Below are 16,530 nucleotides of genomic sequence, written 5' to 3' on the forward strand. Positions count from 1 at the left end.
TAAACAAACAAAGGAAGAAAAACAGTCATGGAGAACACACTGTAACTTTTGGTAACTCTCACCAATGGTCAATTAGTCTCTTATAAGTCTGTACCCTATTTTTCTTATTTTTAGGCATCAACATCCAGCCACTGAATCTTGTTATACCTTTAGCTGTCATACTAGCAAACCTACCAGTTCAGTATCCCTTATGAATATGATGACTAAATCACACCTTTGATTTTCTCATCGGTAAATCCTAAGCTGCTTCAGTGTTTCATTGTCATGCATCTATTCTAGCTCTTTAACTCCTGCACTAAGACAGTGGAAGAAATACTCAGTGGCAGTTGTGTAATCCATGCAAGGCAAGAATGCAAACAATTCCTTGGTAAATACAGTGGGGGTAAACTTTTGAGGGGAGAGAGATTTAAAATGGATTTGTCAATCTTGTTCATAATTTCAAAGATAAAAATCAGCCAGCAGCCAATGTGGAGCGACTGCTGGTCACTTCCTATGCAAGGAGGAGGCGGGTACATTAATGAACACCACCAAAGCATGCTGAAGACATCAAGGGCCTACATGAAAAAACACTTTACAGTGGTGGTTTAGTGGATTGTAAATTATTTACAAGTCTGTAGGGTATTGAAAGGCTGAACAAACACTTGATCTTTTGGCAAATATAGAGAGGACCTTGAACCAAACGTATGTAATCTGTATGTGTACTTTGACTAGTCCAAAGAGCTAGTTTCAATGTAAGTGGGCAAGGAAGAAATTAGAGTCTTCAGAGACCAAGTCTGACTAATTTCTGCCAGTTCAAGCAGGATCGGTGGTAACACTGTTGAGTTCTTTTTTCCCCATTTTATAAAAATGCATACATATTGACTAAAAATAATGAAAGGCCTTGACAAACACATGCACACGTTATTATAGAGACCAAAACGGACGTGACCCAAACCTTTACAAAGGCGTTTTGAGTTGCCACGGATTGGAAACAAAGCATTCGGGGAACACACTCTACCAGGCCACCCCCAAAGAACAGAGCGCACCCAAAGCAAATCTGTCCTGGTGGTACGTATTTATGAATTACAACTTAGTCCCGGTTTAAAGGACGAGAAGTTCAAAAACAGAGTCCTCCGTGGACGTCTGCCCGTCACACCCCGACGTCCGAAGGGACCGCGCACCGCTGAGCACCCGCGCAAGGCTTCAGCTTCCCCAGCAGCCGTGAGAGCGCGAATCCGCAGGAAAGCTCGCCCTGTCACACACCCTGCGCAACGCCAATGGGGGGGAGGGGGGGGAAGGCGACTTGAGGCTCCTTGGGTCTTACCGCAGCCCTCGGCCGCCGCCGAACCTTCCCTCCGCGGGCACCCGCAGCGACACCCGCTACGAGCCGGGCCGCGCCGCTGCCCCCGCGGCCGCTATTCCGCCCTCACCGGGGGGGGGAACGGAAGACCCGCCGCCGCCGCCCTTACCGGCCAGCCCGCCGCCGCCTCCATCGCCGCCGTGCCCCTTCCTCCGCTGCAGGATGAAGTAGGGGTTGGCCCGCTCCGTGACCCACAGCGCGTTGGCCAGCAGCACCTCCTCGGGGTTCACCCACATGCTCCCGCCGCACGCCGACGGCGGCCCGCGGCAGGCACGCACCGCCCGCGCCGCCGCTCAGGCTCCGGGCGCATCACACGCCGTGCCCGGCCGCGGCGGCGGCATGCCCCGGCGGCTCTCCTCCCGCCTCCCCGCCCCCCGCGCAGCGGCCGCGGGGCCCGGCAGCGCCCGGCACGGCGGTGACATCAGCGCCGCCCGGCCCGGCCCGGCCGCACTGCACTGCGCCGCCCGACGGCCGCCGCCACCGCCACCGCCAGGCCGCGCGCGCCGGCAGGCGACAGGGGGCGCGGCGCCCGCACCTGCGCGCGGGGCGGCGCGCGAGCGCGGGGCGGCGCCGCCGCTGCTGACAGGCCTCCGCGGCCGTTTCCGGCGCGCGCGGCCGTTGCAACGGTCGGCGGCGCGCGCTACCTGCGAGCGGCCCCTCCCCCCGTCGCTGCGGGCATGGCGGCGGCAGCAGGGAGCGGGCCCGCGGGGAGGGAGGCGCCCCTCGCCTCCGCTGCGCCAGCAGCGCCTTCATGCTTCACCTGGGCCGCTGAAGAGCACGCCATAACTGATCCTCGCGGTTTTGGGGGCCTGAAAAGCCCTAAAGTACCCGACGCATTCGGCGGGTCGTGCCAAGTACGCCCAGAGCCCGGTGAAATACACAGGTGACACACGTGTCCTACCCAGGCAGCTCAAAGCGCTGTCTTCATTCCCATATCATCACGAAAGGATGGGGCTTGCTGGCCTTTAGTGAGAAAACTGCTATTTGCTCAGATACTTACTGCTATTTTATTAAAAAAAAAAAAGACAAAATTAAACCTCAGAGATTAAAAACATAATATTCCCAGCACAGGCTTCTCATGCATAGGGCTTGGCTCTACACTAGAGCCGCTGGTGCCAGCGCGTGCTGGCGTGGAAGGAGGTGCTCGTCGGGGTCTGATGTGGAGACGGAGACATGGTCATGCGGGAGATGACTCTTGTCTGGGGTGGTGGTCATGCGCCACTACTGCCGGGCTAAAAGGTTCAGGAAGAGAAGTGACAGTCTCTGACGAGCTTTTAAAAACAGCGTTATTCCCCTCATTCCTGCTGTGCCATGGTGAACTTCCTTGTTGTTAGTGCTACGGCAGGGATATTGAAACAGCAGGAAAAGCGTGCAGTCCCAAGTACCATTCATATGGGAGTGGAGAAGACTCTCGGCGCCCTTCCAGAATTCGTGGTAGAATCAGAAATTTGGGAATTTTAATATTGGTGAAAGGATCTAGCCCTTTAACTGGATCATTAAGTGGGAAAAAAAGCATTTTTAAAGAAAAACTCTGAGGAAGCAAAGACTGTCACCTTTTTATAACTGAGAAGAAAATTCAGGATTTTTTCCTTTTTTTATTTGCTACCTGACCAGCTCTAGTTAAAACCCACCCAGAATAGATGGAAAGTTAAATTCTAGCTTGGCTAAAAATAGTGGCAAAAATTCCTAGCAGCTTCCCTGAGTGATAACGGCAGGACGTCACACCAGACTGCTCAGTGGCCACAAGGCCAGCAAATGCTCCTGTGTTGTCCCTAGTAATGCCCTCACGGCCAGCAACCTGCGGTAGAGCTACCACACTGCCACTGTGACATTTTAGGAAAGAATAAGCAAAAGACACTGCGCTGCAGTCAGAGCCCCAGGGATGAAGTTCGCTCTCTGGGAAGAGTTCAGGCGGTCTCGAGAGGGAATGCAGCATTGGCCTAGCATTAGCAGGACAGGAGATTCTCTTCTTTCCCATTCCTAACTTGCTTTTGAACAGTGGGTACAGACAATTATAAATGCAAAACTATAAGCACTGAAGGCAGCTGCCAGGCCTTACTAGTGATTAGTCTGTTTCAGATATAAGTACAGTGACATATACTGATGACATGAAAAACACCAAAAACGTAAGTTCCTACATCCTTTCTAGTCCTTTTCCATTAAGTGTTCTAGAACATTTGGATAGAACTGGAAAATAAAAATCCTCACTTATGTAAATGGCAGTTAAAAATACGCTATATTGTGTCTTTTTGTTGCTTTGCAGTGGTTAGTATCAAGGCATTTTTAAGTGAAAATCTGATCTTTCACAGTAATAAGAAAAATAGCTGTTTTCCTGTCATGGTGACCTTTTTAGTTGAAGCCAATATTATTATGTTATTATTATATTATGTATTATGACTGGAGAAATTCTTTTTCAAACATCCTTTTTGACACAGCACTGCACCACTGGGAACACGTACTGAACACATTATCTTAAATCTTCACCCACTAAGAGCTTTCTAAAGCAGCCACCCATATTTTAGATATAACTGGCATTCTTTGCTGTACATTTGGTTTATGGACATAAACGCGGGGCTTTGGTAGGATGATTTGGGTCCTGATATAGCAGTAACCTTAATTCAGTATTATCCTATCCCAGTACTACCCTGGAAACCTGTATGTCATTTAGAAACGTTGTCAGTAAAGATTATTTTGCACAGTCTTGATCATTTAGAATATTAAAATAATACAGAGACTGCTACAAATCATCCCCTGCTATTATCTCCTTGTTCTGGAGTCTGTCTGTGGGCTGGTTTCGTATCCAGCTGTTATGACCAAGTTAATTCCATATGTGATCCATCTTTACAATTAAAACTGCATTGGCAAAATCCAGGCATGCGTTATCAGTGCAGCTATCTATATTGACCAAGGCTGTTATACTGCCAGAAAAGAAATGAGCTTTGATAGGATCTCCTTCCATAAGATCATATATTGACAGTCCAAGATAAAACACACTGATATTCTCATCTTGTAACTATTTATTAATACTGTTCCAGATTGATTCTGTTGTTGTAACAAAGTTCAGTGATGGACTAACTAGTCCCTGGTTCGTTAGGTCAGCTGACAAAGCTTACTCTTTTTAAATGTGGGAACCACATCAGTACAAGGATGATAGGATCAAAATGTCAAAATGTACTGTCTTCCGATGGAAAGAAAATAGATTAAATGGGCTCAACCATTAAAACTCCAAAGCAGCTGTTGACAATTTCTACAGCAAAACAAACTGACATAAGATTGAGAAGAAAAATAACAGCCCTTTTAAACATGCCTTTGGAGACTGCACACAGTTGAGCTAATGTTACTTAGAAAGGTGGAAAACAACTAAACAATTGACAACAGCTGATATTTTAAATGCAGCAGCGCCCTGAAAAAGGCACTGTTACTGTGCTTCAGTTAGATGCTAGAAAAAGGAGAGGTATACATCTTGGTAAGAGCACAATCTGCCCCTTTCTCTCAGATTCAGAGGTCTGACTTCATCTTGCACGTCCACGTTAGCACCTTCAGGAGCCATCAGCAGCCAGACAGGTAAGAAATCAGTGAACCAGTTCAGCAAGAAGGAACACTGGCCCTGTTTCTTCAGCATGGTAGGAGTGAGAAAGTTTGGAGAAAAGCACTGTTAAGGAATTAGCTTTCTTCTGAAGACTATAATGGTACAATTTCATGCTATTGTAACAATGAACTTTTACCTGCTGGAGATTAGAGATTTCTTGATGGGAGACATAAGTTTATTCATCCCTAAATTCAGAATAAATGTTATTTATCCTCAAATGACATTCCTTGCTTTTCTATACAGTTTTTATGTTATACTAAACTACAGTGCACATCTGATTAAAACTTCTCTAGAGAAATACATTTCATCAAAGATGGGAGCTGAACCCATATTAGACCTATGGAAACCCAGGAAAAAGCTGAGGTACTGATCTGCCTGTTTATTCATTTGTGTATTTACTGATTTGCAGGGTTCCTTGATTTCATTGAGCACTTTCCTCATCAGTTTCTGAGGTCTCCAGCAATGGCTTCAGTTGCTGAAACCAGCATCCTGAAAACTAGCTCAGGGATATCCAAAGCATGACTGGGTGGGGAGACATCATGGACTAGAACACAAATAGAAGATATCTCCCTTTTTCCCTCTGGGTTTGGCTTATGAAATCATACTTAATAAATAGTAAGAGTCACAGTACTGTATTATAATAATAGCAGTTCTTTTGCTTAATTTTGATGTTCCCTAACCCTTACCAAATAACCCCTTGTGATTCTGCAGGGAGTCAACAAAGATGATGTTGATTTGGCAAGTGCTGGCATAGAGATGGTAATGTAATTTGTGGGAGTGTCTGCTCAGAGATAGTGTGTAAACATTGGGAGAGAGAGGGAGAAAACTTTGATACTTCTTTCCACTCCAAATCTTAGTTTTGTTTATTTGTTTGCCTTTTTTTTTTTTAAAAAAAAAGAGGTTAATATAAATTCATGGTCTGGGTTCCATTAATGTCTGTCTCTTGTTGATAGGCTCTTCAGGAGATAACTTATCTTTAATATTGATTTCTGATGTAGTGCCACATGTATTACTTTTGAATAATAAACATGTCAAATTGGGGATATCATTTTTAGGTAAACCTCCTTGATGATCTTAATAGAGCCTTTTTTAAAAAACAGTTGGGGTAAATATGGTAAGGTTAAATAACTGTTACCTTAAATATTTCACAGATTATTGTGCAGCATGTCTGTGTTTCATTTTACCTTCTATTTTCTTTTTGCCTGTTGTCTCTCTTTAAATGGCTCTGAGATGTCCTCTACTTACTTGTAAAATGTAGGAATATACAGTGTGCACCAAATATGTTTCTAGTGCAACTCCAGTGCATTCAGTGAAGATACATCAAGCAGAAATCTTGCTTTGTGTGACTAAAAGCATAGTAATTTATCATGTGGCAGCCAATCTGAACTGGTGCTTAGAAATTTCTGTTGTCTGTTCTTAAAGAACTAAATGATTCTTGAAATGCTGGTAAGATATGCTTAATCTGATGTCTAAATAAAGAGCAATAACTATTTACCAGTTATTTGCCTGCTTGTTGAAAACAACATAGACAACACCAAGATGAGTTAAGATACTGAAATTTGAAGAGCTGACTTTCTTTCAAAGCATAACATCAGCTCCAGTCAAACACATTCAGATCCTCCATAAATAATGTCATTGTTCTCAGAGTAACCTGGGAGGACAAGTTTTTGCCAGAGCAGTTGGTCTGTGTAGCCTCGTAAACCAAATACACTAACTGGTTTGTGCTAGTTTCCAAATGCAACGTGTAAAGGAATGCTGATCTGGATAATGCTGCGTTTTTTTTCAGTTTTGCGGAAGACTGTTGCCTCCATGTAAGGATGGGCTTACAAGGCTTTGCAGTGTGCTGAACTCTCTTTGAAACCTGAGAAAAGAAGAAAGAATGCAAGTTTTTTTTTGCTTTTGTGAATCAAAAAAAGGAAACCTACATTTTGGCATTCACCAAAAAGGTGTGGCCCCAGGGGGCTTTAAACTGGATGGTCTGTTACTTTGGGATGAGGTGGTAGTCAACATAAGTCAGTCTGATGCTAACTGGCTTCTTAATAAAACTTTAATACTTAGGGAAGCTTTGAAAGTGGTTATTCTGATGGAGGGAAATAAAAGGTCTTTGATTAGCACAGGAAAAGAAAAGATACAAAATAATTTTGTGAAGAAGCACAGAAGACCCACTCAGATTCTTTTCCAAAAACCAAAAATAAACAAAGTTCCCCTCTTCCTTTGCTAGGAATTTGGACCTACCACATCTCCGTTAAACATCTGAATTTCCCCTACTCTCCTCTCCGGACGTAGCGGAGGGGAAATGAGTTGCAATGTGCTAGCCACAGGCATGCTGCCGCGTCAACTTGGCCCCCACAGCTGGCACCCCAGCGAGCGGGAATTGCAGTGTTCAGTAAAGGGGATGGCTATGAAACTTCAGCGAACAGTAGGGAGGGGAACTAGTCAAGGCTCACCCCTCCGCTGTTCTGTTTATCTGTTAATTCTCACCCCTGTAGTCCCAGCCTGTACAGTGTGGTATTTCTTTGTTAGGATCCTCCTTTCTTTAGAGGGAATAAGGGGTTAGTAGGCACTAGCAAGAATAGGCTGCCCTTCAGGAATACTTGAAAGTGATTCTTCAGTCATTTATAACCATTTTCCTTCCATCCCACTGCTTTGGAAAAACTATCTACAGTAAATCAAAGGTTGCAGTTGACTAGCTATATTAGAGTGGCTTTCTGTAGAAAAGTACAGTTCACATCATTTTCAAATGGATTTTCCCATTGCCACTGACCTCAAAAATTGAGAAGTAGATTTTCTTCAGATTTTCCTCTTCTGCTTGAAAACAGTCACAGAGAGCAGTCATGGAAAGTGTCAGCTCTAAAGCAAATCTTTTGAGAAAGTCATACAAATCTGACAAGTGATAAACATGCAGAGCTGGGGCAACTGGATTACAACCTGAGCTACAACATGGACTGCACCAACTACTTTCACAACATTTAATATTCTATTTTCCTATTTGTTTGATTTGTAATTCACATGGACTACTAAGTCCAAGATGGTCTTGACAACAGCATTTCTAGTGATTCGTGCAATTTGGTTAAGCGTTCTATAGTAATTGATACCTGTTTACTCTTTTCTGCTCACCCTGGTGCAGCAGAAAGGATGTATAAAAGTTGATCTGTATCAGAAATGAAATTTCCGTCTGTTAAAAATGTCAGAAGTTTGAACATTGTTTTTGTTCCAAAAACCCAGAACATTTTTACTACAGTTTAGAGGATGACATAGCAGAGATATGTTGGAAATAGTCAGGAAGAACTATCTCTGTATGAAGAGCTCTATTTCTGATTTTTTGGGGAAGAAATTTGTGTTGGAGTCAATCTTTTCTGGAGAGGCCTTTAGAACATCACAGAAATGACATCTGCCTGTAGCAGAGAGAATCAGGCCTGTGCTTTGTACTGCAGATACCCAAATCTGTTCTTAACCCTTTCAGGAGTCTAGTTTAGGTGATAGGTACCCACAGCTGTCATTGACTTGAAGTGGCACCCTGGATACCCCTGCAAGTTAAGCTAAATCTATAGAAGCTTATATATGGATTTAAACATTCACTTTAGACATTACATTTCATGGAAAAAAAAGAAAAAGAAAAAACAGGCCTGTCTGTGTTAAGGATTTTGGGCTCATGAAAATTGTAATAATTTAAGCAGGGGAAAAAACTAACATTGAACAAATAACATGAGCAATTGTAAGTATATATATATTTATATATATAAAATGCATCTGTTTGTAAATAATAAAAGAATAACAGTCAATATGTAGAAAAACGATTTGCACATTTTATTTTAAAGGTACTTGTCAGTATATATACTCTACTCCTATTCACATGACAGAATTTCTGGACAGTTGTGAATTGCAGCACTTCAGAGAAACTTACAGTTTTAGACTCCTCAGAAAACTGACACCAAGGAAGAGAGCCAAAATTTAGATGTAAGAAGCAACAAATCTGGGGAATCTGAGCCATGTATGCTGCTGATGTGACTCTACGGTAAAATTAACGCTCATTTTAAGGTAATATAAATTTAAAAGGCTGATGTCATAGTTGTCACAATGCTTATGGGGGGATGAAATCATGCTCCCAAGGAAAGCAGGATTCAGAGCACCACCGCCCTGGAGAGCTGTTCTCCTCAGCGGTATCGCCAAGAACAGCCCTTGCTCTCCTACGCTGGCTTTGGCTGTGCTGGAATGGTAGCACGATTTTTCGGATGGTCCATAATAATTGAGAAAACAGTTTCAAGACAGGGATATCACAAAATTCTGGAGAGACAGAAATAAAAAAAGCAGTCTGAAATGACCTTCACTACATTGTAGTCTGTTGAGTCTGCTCATCACTGCCACAGTGTTAGTCTTTGCTCTCTTATGGGGAAAAAACCAGCTCCCACGATTGTTTCTCATAAGGCAGCTAGGGAAGGCCAGCCACTTCATGGGAAAAGCTACAGGCAGCTTGTCTCCTTTTGGATTTCTTGTTTATTAATCCACAGTAAGTCACACAAAATCATCGCAGTGAAGACAAAAGCAGCTCTCAGGCGGGCTGGTGGCTCTGCCTTTCCTCCCACCCCGCTCCTCCTGGCTGCCCACCAAGCAGCTGCTGACAATCCGGGACCAGAGTTTCTGTCTCTGCACAAAATGCCTGTTTTTACCGACTGCATAGTTAGTCTGGGCACCCAGCCAACTTTTAAACCAATCTCTTTACCATCATGCAGAAACCCTCTGGAGATACAGGAGATGTCCTGAGCTAGTGCTAGCCTAGCCTACATGGCTGCGAGCTGCAACCTGGGCTCCAGGTTAATTCAGCCTGGTACTTACCTGCTTTTCAGGTATCAATAAAAGTACTAATGTCTTCCCACAATTCCCCCTCAGGCAAAGACAGGCTTTCCTTTATTTGTGGCATTGGATCGAAACATTTTAGTACAAAGCACCATGGTACCTATTCCCAAACACACATGCAGGAACAGCGAAAGCACTGTTAAAACCAGCACAGACATGCTCAGTAGAGGCTCATACCCTGCCTGGATGCAGCAATGCAAAATGTTCACTAACTTGCAGTGGTGACACACCCTCCATAAACATTACTGCTAATGCCATCAGAGTTCAGGTCAAAACTGTGCCTTTGAGCCATTCCCATAATCTCTGACAGGGTTAAGAGAGGAAGATGCATCATTCTCCAGCGCTTTCTAGGCAGCTGTCAAGCAGAAGCAAAAGAAAGGGATGAAAAAAATAGAAGGAGAAGAATGCAGAAGGCGATGATTCAAGGCCGAAGGAAAAGAAGAGAAAAATATATGTACATAAAAAAAGAAGCAGAGAAAGAGAAGAGGACCTAATGGAAGTGTGTGGAGGAAGGGGTGGAGAAGAAGTGGGAGGGGAAAAAGGAAGAAATGAAAAATAAAGACTGATGAAGCATGTCAAAATATCAAAACATTTTAAAATTGGCAGATCCTTTTAATCCCATGTTATCTACTTTGTCACATCAAGCCAACAAAATATTTGTGTCAGTTCAGGCCAAGGTGTATGCAAAGCAGCCACTGCAGGACCCTGGCAAACACTACCTGAGCTATAGCCCTGCTCTTTGCAGTGGCAGTACCTCACTTGCTGCTCAACTTCTTGCCTTTGCTAGCTCCTCTAGACAACTCTCTTTTGTCGAGGTGGTTACTTCCTGGCTGTGGCTTTCCACCTCAGTTGCAGGCAAACCTCTTGGTACTTTCACTAGCCACTAGTGTTTTCTCTATCACTGCCCTATTTTTCACCTTCTCTGTCAAGATTGGGTGCGTATGCACATGAAGAGGAATGAAAACTTTTCTCTTAACTCATTAACTTATTTTTCAGTTTGCGATGCTTTTATCGGTTACCTCTTAAATAAAGGTACAAGAGCAAACCAGGTACACACAGCATCTCAAACAACCAGACTTCCTCATATAAAATTAAAAACATGTTAATTAAGGGCTTTCATCAATTTTCTGGAAGTATACAATCTTTCACCGCTTGCTTCTACTTCTGTGGGCACTGCTCAGCCTGCCCTCGCTTTGCTTTTGTGGAGACAGCATGTGGAAATGGCAAAATCCTCTGCCCAGTCCAGGAAACATTTCTGGTGGCTCTCATTCTCCTCACTGCAGACCGTGAAAAGTCTGTGGAAAATCCCTTTGGAAACCCAGAGGCCGTTCATGGGCAGCCTCCCTAGTGCAGAACATCCCTGCTCAGGAGCTGGGACTTGTCTTCAGTACAAGTATAACCCAGTGGCTGCACTCCCAAGAATAATAACTCTAGGTCTGCTGCTACCAGACCCAGCAGGATCAGTCTGATCCACCCGGGATCACATTTCCATCAAATTAGTCAGGATGTGGTAGTAAGGCCAGCCCCGTGCTGGCTCCAGAGGGGACAAAGTATCTGATCCAGCATAAAGCCCGACAGAACAAAGTTAACCAGCCACAGATTTTGGACAAAATCTGAACAATCAGATACTCTGAAAGATGTGATCCAGTATGAGGAGCCCTAAGTATCGCATGGCTGAGCCACATCCCCAAAGACAGTGTTTGCTTGGGTTATTGTAGCTGCTGAAAGGGGATTCTGAAAATTGCCTATGGAGATACAGGTTGACAGACCTCACCTGTATGTCAGCTGCTCATACGGGAGCTGGAGGCAATGTGGAGAGGAATGTCAATTAATAAACAAATTTGTAGCATATAAAACTCGTACAGACCAATATATTTATGCTTAGACAAGGATATTGTTGATGGCAATACAGCTGTGGATCAAGTAACTTTGTTTTGTGCCTGTACAAACCATGTAGCAGCGCCAGACGTATGTGAGAGCTGAATTATTTGGATTTGTACCAGCAAGGCATCCAAACACTGTGCTGTCCTGGGAGCACTGCTGAAATCAGGGGAGCAGCCTCTGATCTAAGCTGGCTGCTCAGCTGTGTGTAAAGCAAGGTCAAGTTCACCTCACCGCAGCAGAATTAAATTGCCTGCTTTCAGTGCACAACTGCGAGGCAAAGAAAAAAAAAAGCAAAAAAGAAAAAAGAAAAAAAGGGTCTCCTTAAGAGAGAGAATTTCTGATAACACAAAAAAATGCATGTGCCCATCAATCCTTCTGCTTATCATCACCCCACTTTGAGCAGCATGTACACGTTCCTGTTGCACACAAAAGAATATGAGACATGAGGCTGGCTAAGAGCAAAAACAAACCAACCAACCAAGAATGATAAAACCTGTGTGATCTGGAGAATATAAATCATTCAGGAGCTGGAGGAGGAACCTTTAGGTTAAGGTGGAAAAGGGAAATAGATTGTATGAGGAGGGCTTAACTATGACTGAGTGAGGGGATGAGGCACCAGGAGAACTAAAGGAATCAGTGCAGAAAAGCAGGATTTGAGATTGTGAGAGAGAAAAACATCTCTAGGGAAAGAAAAGAGGAAAACAGTTAACAGAACAGAGAAGGGTAAAAAGACAGAAAATAAAAGAAGGACAAAAACAGTGATGATGAAGAAAGGAAACAAAGCATGCCAAGACCTAAAATTTCAACAGTGGAATAACCTACTTGTAATACAAAGGCCTCAAGGAAGAAAGTGGGTATCTCACAGCTAATAAATATACCAATGTGCAGACCAGGGCTTTCTTCCCCAAATTAATTATCCTTGAATTCTCTACTATCTTGCCATATAAAAAACAAGGGAGGTAGCAAATGAATATTTCATAATAATTTGTCAAGAAGGCAGCATTTATAGTAGTGTTATAAGCTCTATGCAAACACTGAAAAGGCTACTTCTATGTTTTTTTTTCTGTGCAGCATCCAGCAGAGTTGTTACTGGCACATAACCACAACAGGAAACCGCTTTCACCACTTTCATTAATTTTTCTAGCTATGACTAAGTACAAAACTATTTCACAACAGGTAAAGCAACAGAGGCATTATTTAGTCCTCAGCTATGCTGAGTGGCTAAACATATTTGTGAAAACATAGAATCTCTTTAGAAACAGTAGTCCATAAAATATCAACTGACTTATACAGAGCAGTCCATAAATGTACCAGCACACTAAAAGGTAAAACTCCTTTCTAAATAACTCGTAATCTAGCTTAGACCAGTTCCACAGCCGAAATATGTTCAAGTGCAAAACATTAAAATCTTCTGTTAAAATAGAAACACTGAAATAACTCTCTGTGCTATTCTAAAAGTGCCTCGCTGATAAACTTTATTGGTTTCTCCCCAGATTTAATTTATTATGTATTATTATGTGTATGTATTATTAACAGCTTTGTAAAACTGTGCTACCAGCTTGGTTTGGTATTGGCCCCTTCTAGCAGCTGCAAAGCATTAGTGAAATACATACAGGCTTGTGGATTTTTTTTTCCCAAAGGGCTTATGCAATCTGTCAGCCAGAAGGGGTAGATAACCCCGAGAAGCTCCTGGTCCCCTTTACCGGGCGCTGGGTGTCCCTGAGACTGGGGCGATGCCGCAGGGTCCTACGCTTGACTGTGGTGCTGGTGCAGGTGGGGCTGCTCCTCAGCCACCTCTGTCGTCGGCACGGCCTGAGAGATGACGACACCTCTCCTCACTGCTTGCTACCCACCGTCCACGCGCGGCAAGTGTCTCAGAAACATCCACAGCTCGTCACCAGTCAGCAAGAGCACCAACCGCATGGAATAGAAAATTGGGGTTGAAAATAATGACCAAAAAGAGTATTATTGTACGTTATGTCTATGGAAGCAGAGATGGCTCCCACGGACAGCTCAAACGGAGTCTGGGTCACTGCCCTGTATCCCTTATGCAGGGTGGAATGGAGGCTCGAGCATATGAAAGGGAAAAGAAGAAAAAAAATCTATTTGTGTAGGGAACTCTGCAACTTTTATCCCAGGCACTGAGACTATTTTTAGCAAGATGCATTATCTGTTCAGCTACATTGTCTGCACTGGGGAGCACTTTCGGCTCTTGCACATAAGACAAAAAAAAGTGCTTTTCTGGGGAATTCAAGGAGCAGCAACCCAAGAGCAATTGGCAAAACTCTCTTAGTAGAGGGAGCAGGGGGAAAAAAAGGGAAGAGGGGAAAACCCCTAGCAGCACAATCAATTTTTGTATTTTTCTCTAAAAATAAACACAGGCTCAAGTCAGTGCCCTGCCCCAGGGCAGCCCTCCTTCAGTAGTTAAACTGAGTCAGAAGAGCTGCAGATGGCACAAGAGCATCTAGGGCAGGTGCCTGGCAGAGAGGGAGGCATTGGGCAGTGCAGAGGGACAACCTGGCCCCTTCCCGCGGTGGCGACGGCCCCCACCTCCAGCGCAGATGCTGGGCACCACTATTGATTTTGCTCACGCTGGCTCTTTTAGAGGTCAGGACCAACTGAAAAACCTGGTTTGTTTTTAATCTCTAAATGAAAACATGTTCTGGCCTCTCATGAATGAGCAGCTACTCCAGCAGGACTGTTGTCATGCAACAAACCGACTTGCTCTTGCCCACTGGGGAACTAGGCGGAGGAGCAGGAATTTGCTCATACGTTGCACAGAGCTTCACTGCAAGAGCAAATCTGACTTTCTCCTTGTGCGTGTATGTTTAGCTAACTTTAAGAGTGGCTTTCATGCCATCATTAAGCTTTGTATGTGTGTTTTAATCACCTGGAACAGTCAAAGAGGCAATCTCTACTGAAGCCTAACCTGCAATCACAACCAAGGCAAAGCTTTCCAGTAAGTCCACATGTGTATGCACTGCATTAGACCTCTAAAGTTTTACAACAATTAATTTAGGAGAAGTAATTATTTAATATCTCAGAACTCAGATTTTCCTACAGATTAACAATATGTATACACAAAAGTGAGATGAAAACCAACTGGAGGAAGTCAAGAGAGTCAGTCATGCACCTTCGGATTGAAAAGTGTAGAAGATAGTTTGGCAAATCAGCTGCAGAAAAAGAAATAATTTCATATGGCATTAAATAGTCCTTAAAGCAGGTGTAGTCCTAGCTGAGCTATTTCAAAACGTATATTCTTTCATGGAAAAAAACTCAGAAGCCAATTTGTTGGAATCAGAGAGAGAAGAAGCCAGGAATACTTCTCATTCTTTGTCAGTGAAGATAATTCTTATCCATTCTTCATGGCTTCCTTTATTTGTGATCCCTTCTGAGAAGACAAACATAACTGCTTTTGGGACAAGAGCAGACACTGACTTTTTCAGAGATTGGAAAGTCACATGTGCCTTGATCAGACTTTTTTTTTTAATAAGAGGTAAAAAAAATAAGGAAGAAAACTCTTGAGACAAAAGCAAATTATTGTACAGGAGGAACACACACATACACAAACACCCAGATTCACATGCAAACACAACAAACCAAAGACCCTGTTGTTACATGGATGTTTTAGCAGAGCAGTCACACAGCTTCTTACCTCTCTACATTTTACGGTGTTTTTGTCTCATTCTAATGCTTTTTATAAAAATTGATGATTAAATCCAACCTGCTTTCTGAAGGTAACCCTGCAAGTCTCTGTAACCTCCAGTCTGTTACGCTAAATGCGCTGTCTGATGGGTGCAGCGTCGCCACAGGCTTTAGACCAAACCCTCTGACTGAACCTGCACGAATGTCTGACACTCTTGGTTCAAATGTGTGAGAGCCTAATTGTCCCAGGAAACATCAAGCAAGCTTCTCATGTCTTGAGACAGAAGAGACATAAAACAAACCAGAGAAAGAATATGGAAGCGATCCCTAAATTATCATTGCCTTTGCTAGTAATTTCCTGGTCGTTGACAAGGTTTGTCTGTGAAATCATGTTTTAAACTAAAGGTTGTGTCTCACGTGGCTTAGAAGATGCAGAAACGCGCCATTCAGCATGTGGAAGGTCCTCAAGAGCACTCTTCAGTGCAGGCCTTTTTCTGAGCAGTGAAAGGGCAACGTAATCAACCCCTGACATTTAAAATACACAAGAAACAGCTGTTCCAGTCACAGGTGGAGAACATTCAAATATTTACACTCCTGTTCACACTACCTGTTCTGTAAAAAAAATCAACTGATTTCTAAAGAAGCGTTTAGATAGTCTTGATGATAAAGCACCAACAGCAGCAAACCCCACCAAGGAATACACTGCTAAAGAAATATTGTTCTGAGCTGCTGAGTTTCTTGTGGGCTTCACTGCTGGGTTAAGTCAATCTCAGCATTTCCTGTGTGCTCTTTAGTAGCTGAGTATAAAAGTAATTGGAGAAGGAGGAAGAGTAAAATAGGAGAGAAAAAAAAAAACCAGTGGAATCTGGGTAATCTGAAGACTAGAATTCCAATGTCATGAATAAACTGTGTAATTATTCCAAAATAACTCCATGTGCAGACACATTTATTTAACAATAATTCTGCCTTCATTCAATGTAGCTTTGAAAGTGGATTACACTGATCTGGATTAATGTATTCTTTTTCCCCAGAGTAAGATTGTGCTCCAAGGAGTCATTCAGATACAGCTATCACAGTATAAATTCGCAAGCTGCTAAAATCCACATTAATTTTCCTGCACAGACATCTGCTTTGTAGAAGGACAAAAATTAAAAAATGATTGCTGGCATAAATATTTTTGAATGATACTGTAGGTGCTGCCCCAGAATTTCAATTTTGG

General features: G+C 43.3%; 1 protein-coding gene across 1 annotated transcript in view; it reads right to left on the reverse strand.

Moving 5' to 3' along the window:
- Positions 1–1,959, reverse strand: part of TBC1D9 (TBC1 domain family member 9) — a 56,809-nt gene extending 54,850 nt beyond the window's left edge. Inside the window, exon 1 of the mRNA XM_026106132.2 lies at positions 1,449–1,959. Coding sequence (XP_025961917.1) covers positions 1,449–1,575 — 127 coding nt within the window. The 5' untranslated portion in view covers positions 1,576–1,959. The remainder of the gene's footprint in view (positions 1–1,448) is intronic.
- Between the last annotated feature and the right edge of the window lie 14,571 nt (positions 1,960–16,530).

The sequence above is a fragment of the Dromaius novaehollandiae genome, chromosome 4 (assembly GCF_036370855.1).
Source record: "Dromaius novaehollandiae isolate bDroNov1 chromosome 4, bDroNov1.hap1, whole genome shotgun sequence".
NCBI classification, from domain to species: Eukaryota; Metazoa; Chordata; class Aves; order Casuariiformes; family Dromaiidae; genus Dromaius; species Dromaius novaehollandiae.